At 46.8% G+C, this 3,552-nt stretch overlaps 1 protein-coding gene across 4 annotated transcripts in view; it reads left to right on the top strand.

Moving 5' to 3' along the window:
- The first annotated feature begins 2,220 nt into the window (after positions 1-2,220).
- NEMP1 (nuclear envelope integral membrane protein 1) overlaps positions 2,221-3,552 on the top strand; it is a 20,060-nt gene continuing 18,728 nt past the window's right edge. For 2 of the 4 annotated variants that reach the window (XM_037741210.1, XM_017536162.2), the window contains exon 1: positions 2,221-2,391. In XM_037741210.1, coding sequence (XP_037597138.1) covers positions 2,265-2,391 — 127 coding nt within the window. In that variant the 5' untranslated portion in view covers positions 2,221-2,264. Of the gene's footprint in view, positions 2,392-2,554; positions 2,775-3,552 lie in introns of those variants that run through there. The other 2 variants (XM_037741209.1, XM_037741208.1) reach the window with 1 other exon arrangement.

Raw genomic sequence — 3,552 nt, 5'->3', positions numbered from 1 at the left:
TCTTTTTCAGACTGCCTCATACCTCACAAAATAATTCTTATCTAAACGAAAAATGTTTTCTTCTGTATCTTGAATTTATTATTATTATTTTTTGAGATGGAGTCTCGCTCTGTTGTCAAGGCTGGTGGCTGGAGTGCAGTGGCAGGACCTCGGCTTACTGTAACCTCTGCCTCCTGGATTCAAGCCATTCTCCTGCCTCAGCCTCTCAAGTAGCTGGGATTACAGGTGCCCACCATCACACCTGGCTAATTTTTGCATTTTTTGTAGGGACGAGATTTTGCCATGTTGGCCAGGCTGGTCTTGAACTGCTGACCTCAGGTGATCCGCCTGCCTCACCCTCCCAAAGTGTTGTGATTACAGGTGTGAGCCATTGCACCCAGCCCATTTTGACTTTTAAAAAAGTCCTTGTTTTAGACCAGGTGCAGTGGCTCACACCTGTAATTTCAGCAATTTGTGTCGCCAAGGTGGGAGAATCACTTGAGGCCAGGAGTTTGAGATCAGCCTGGGCAACATAGCAAGATCATGTCTCTACAAAAAATAATTTTTAAAAACTAAGCCAGACATAGTGGCCAACACCTGTAGTTCCAGCTACTTGGGAGATTGAGATGGGAGGATCATTTGGTCCTGGGAGTTCAAGGCTGCAGTGAGCCGTGGTTGCACCACTGCACTCCAGCCTGGGTGACCCAAGGAGACCCTGTCTCAACAACAACAACAATGTTTTGAAACAAAGTCCCTGTAGTCCAACCTATCTGGGAGACTGAGGTGGGAGGATGGTTTAAGCCCAGGAATTCAAGGTTACACTGAGCTGTGATGGTGCTGTTGCACTCTAGCTTGGGTGACAGAGAGAGATCCTGTCTCTAAAAACATTTTTAAAAAATTAAATTCTTGTTTTGAAAACTTGAACCTTCCCCAGAAGATACCCCCTTTCATGACTTTCTCAATTCACTTGGCTCTATCATTTGTAGTCTTCCTACCCATCACCATCAGATCCTCTTTAAAAAAAAGTTTCAATTTCTACTAACAGTTTCGGAACACCTGGCTCTCTGCTGGGCGCTCATTGTGTTAAATCATTGAATGGGAAGTAGTTAATCCATATAAATATGGATTGGAGTCAGTAGGATTTAGGTCAGGCTTTGGAGTCAGTAGGATTTAGGTTAGGACCACAAACCAGATAACTATGAAATCTTGGGCAGGTTCCTGTGGCTGTCTTAGCTTTGGCTTCTTAAATAGAATTATATTTGTTTCATGAGATGATAAGAGGAATAAATAAATCTTTCTTTCTTTTTTTTTTTTTTTCAAGACAAGAGTCTTGCTCTGTTGCCAAGGCTGGAGTGCAGTGGTGCGATCTCAGCTCACCACAACCTCTGCCTCCCAGGTTCAAGTGATTCTCCTGCCTCAGCCTTCCGAGTAGCTAGGGCTACAGGCGCGTGCCACCATGCCCGGCTAATTTTTGTTATTTTTAGTAGAGATGGGGTTTCACTATGTTGGTCAGGCTGGTCTCGAACTCCTGACCTAGTGATCCACCTGCCTTGGCCTCCCAAAGCTGGGATTACAGGCCTGAGACACCGCGCCCAGCCAAATCTTTTTTTTTTAATTTCCTTTTCATTTTAAATCATATATAAGTATTATTCACAGATCTTTCTTAATTTTAACATTCATTTTCCTTCCAAAAAATACATTTTTAAAAGCTGATGTTTATGCTTACAAAATATTAACAACACACTTTTTTGTGACTTCCATTTTAAATCCTTTAGGACTTTGGAGAACCACACTTTGTCAGTCGACTTTAAAAATTGACCTGTCAGGATCCTACTCATAAAGCCATCTCAGTTGTAGGCGTCTCTTAACAGAAAGGTCTTGATAAAAAGGAACTGAAAGAAAACCGACGGAACTTCAGTTTCTATGGAAATACCGAGTTTGGTCAAGGAGCGCTCTCCCATTCCGATTTCCTATTGGTTAACTTTACCATCAATCACACCAGTTGTAAATAAACTGAAGACGGAAGCATGTTGTTAGGGGGTGGGATCTTCCTGTCGCCATTGCTAGGGTGAGAACCCATTTTCTAATAGGCTGAAAGGTTCTTTTCCCGCCTTCTCTCTTCAGTTGTTAAGGGGCGGGACTCGTAGGGCTCTTGAGGGCTAGAAGCTCTGCCCATCCGATTGGTTGGTAGGGGCAGGTCTCGTACAGGATAGGTTGCTGGCGCTGCCAGTTCAGGGTTAGTTGCTGGGGTAAGGCATGTGAGGAGGCGGTGGCTTGAGGCAACCATGGCGGGAGGAATGAAAGTGGCGGTCTCGCCGGCAGTTGGTCTTGGGCCTTTGGGCTGGGGGGTCGGGGGCGGTGGGGCAGTGCGGCTACTCTTGATCCTTTCCGGCTGCTTGGTCTACAGCACAGGTACCGCCCGGGCAGCAGCTGCCTAGGGGGCGGGTGCCGAGGGGGTTATTTTTGGAAAAGTGGGGATTGTCCCGAAAGTGCGGGCCGTTACTCTGCAGAAGGGCGGTGGCTCTACCGAGGGTCGCCGCCGTGGTGTGGTGGAAGAAACTTGGCGGGCTAGTGGGCGTCGGGACTGTGGATGTGGGTCCTGGAGGGGGCTGGGGCAGCTTCCCAGAGTGGGGAGGAGCCTGGAGCCTTTTGGCGGAGACAGGAAGGGAGGCCTAGACTGGTTGAGAAGCGGTCCTTGGGGGCTTTGTTGCGCTGCGGAGGCCTCCTCGAGTTTCTTGCTTACAAGGGAGAAAATCCGGGGACCGTTCTGGGCAGACAAAGCTGCCGCAGGAAAGGTACCATCTCATTCATTTGGCAAATTAGCAAACACCATCTGAGCGTACGCTCTGTCAGGACGTAAGGCACGGGTGGCAGAACGGATGTAGTTGACAGAAATGTAATGATCTCTAACATCATCTGCTCTTGTAAGACCTTGACTTTTGTTCCCCAGGCTGGAGTGCAGTGGCGCGATCTCGGCACACTGCAACCTCTGCCTCTTGGGTTCAAGCGATTCTCCTGCCTCAGGCTCCTGAGTAGCTGGGATTACAGGCGACTGTCATAGCGCCTGGCTAAATTTTGTATTTTTAGTAGAAACCGGGTTTCACCATGTTGGCCGGTCTGGTCTCAAACTCCTGACCTCGTGATCCATCCACCTCAGCCTCCCAAAGTGCTGGGATTACAGGCCTGAGCCACCGCGCCAGGCCAAGACCTTGACTCTTAACTAACAGCCCTGTAGAACAGAACTGGAGTTATTATATTTCACTTTCCGGAAATGATACGAGTGCCATTCAGCATCAAATAGATTTCTTTTGGAAATTGATTCATTCCTTCAAGCAAACTTACTTGGTACCTGCTGCTGGATAATGAAATTTGGACTGGAAAGGAAACTCTTTCCCTTCCAAACCAGAAAATTTTAGTGTGTTTCTGAAAACACCCTTGTCGTTAACTTCACAACAGAAAAATAAGTGAGGTTTTCTAGAATTTGCTGGAGGAAGTTGAAACTCAAGAGAATAAAGATCAAGGTATCTCAAACACACATTACAATCTCTCTCTCTCTCTTTTTTTTTTTTTTTT

The sequence above is a fragment of the Cebus imitator genome, unplaced genomic scaffold, assembly GCF_001604975.1.
Source record: "Cebus imitator isolate Cc_AM_T3 unplaced genomic scaffold, Cebus_imitator-1.0 Scaffold96, whole genome shotgun sequence".
Lineage (NCBI taxonomy): Eukaryota > Metazoa > Chordata > Mammalia > Primates > Cebidae > Cebus > Cebus imitator.
Note: the sequence above shows the minus strand (reverse complement) of the source record. Positions and strands in the feature narration are given on the sequence as shown.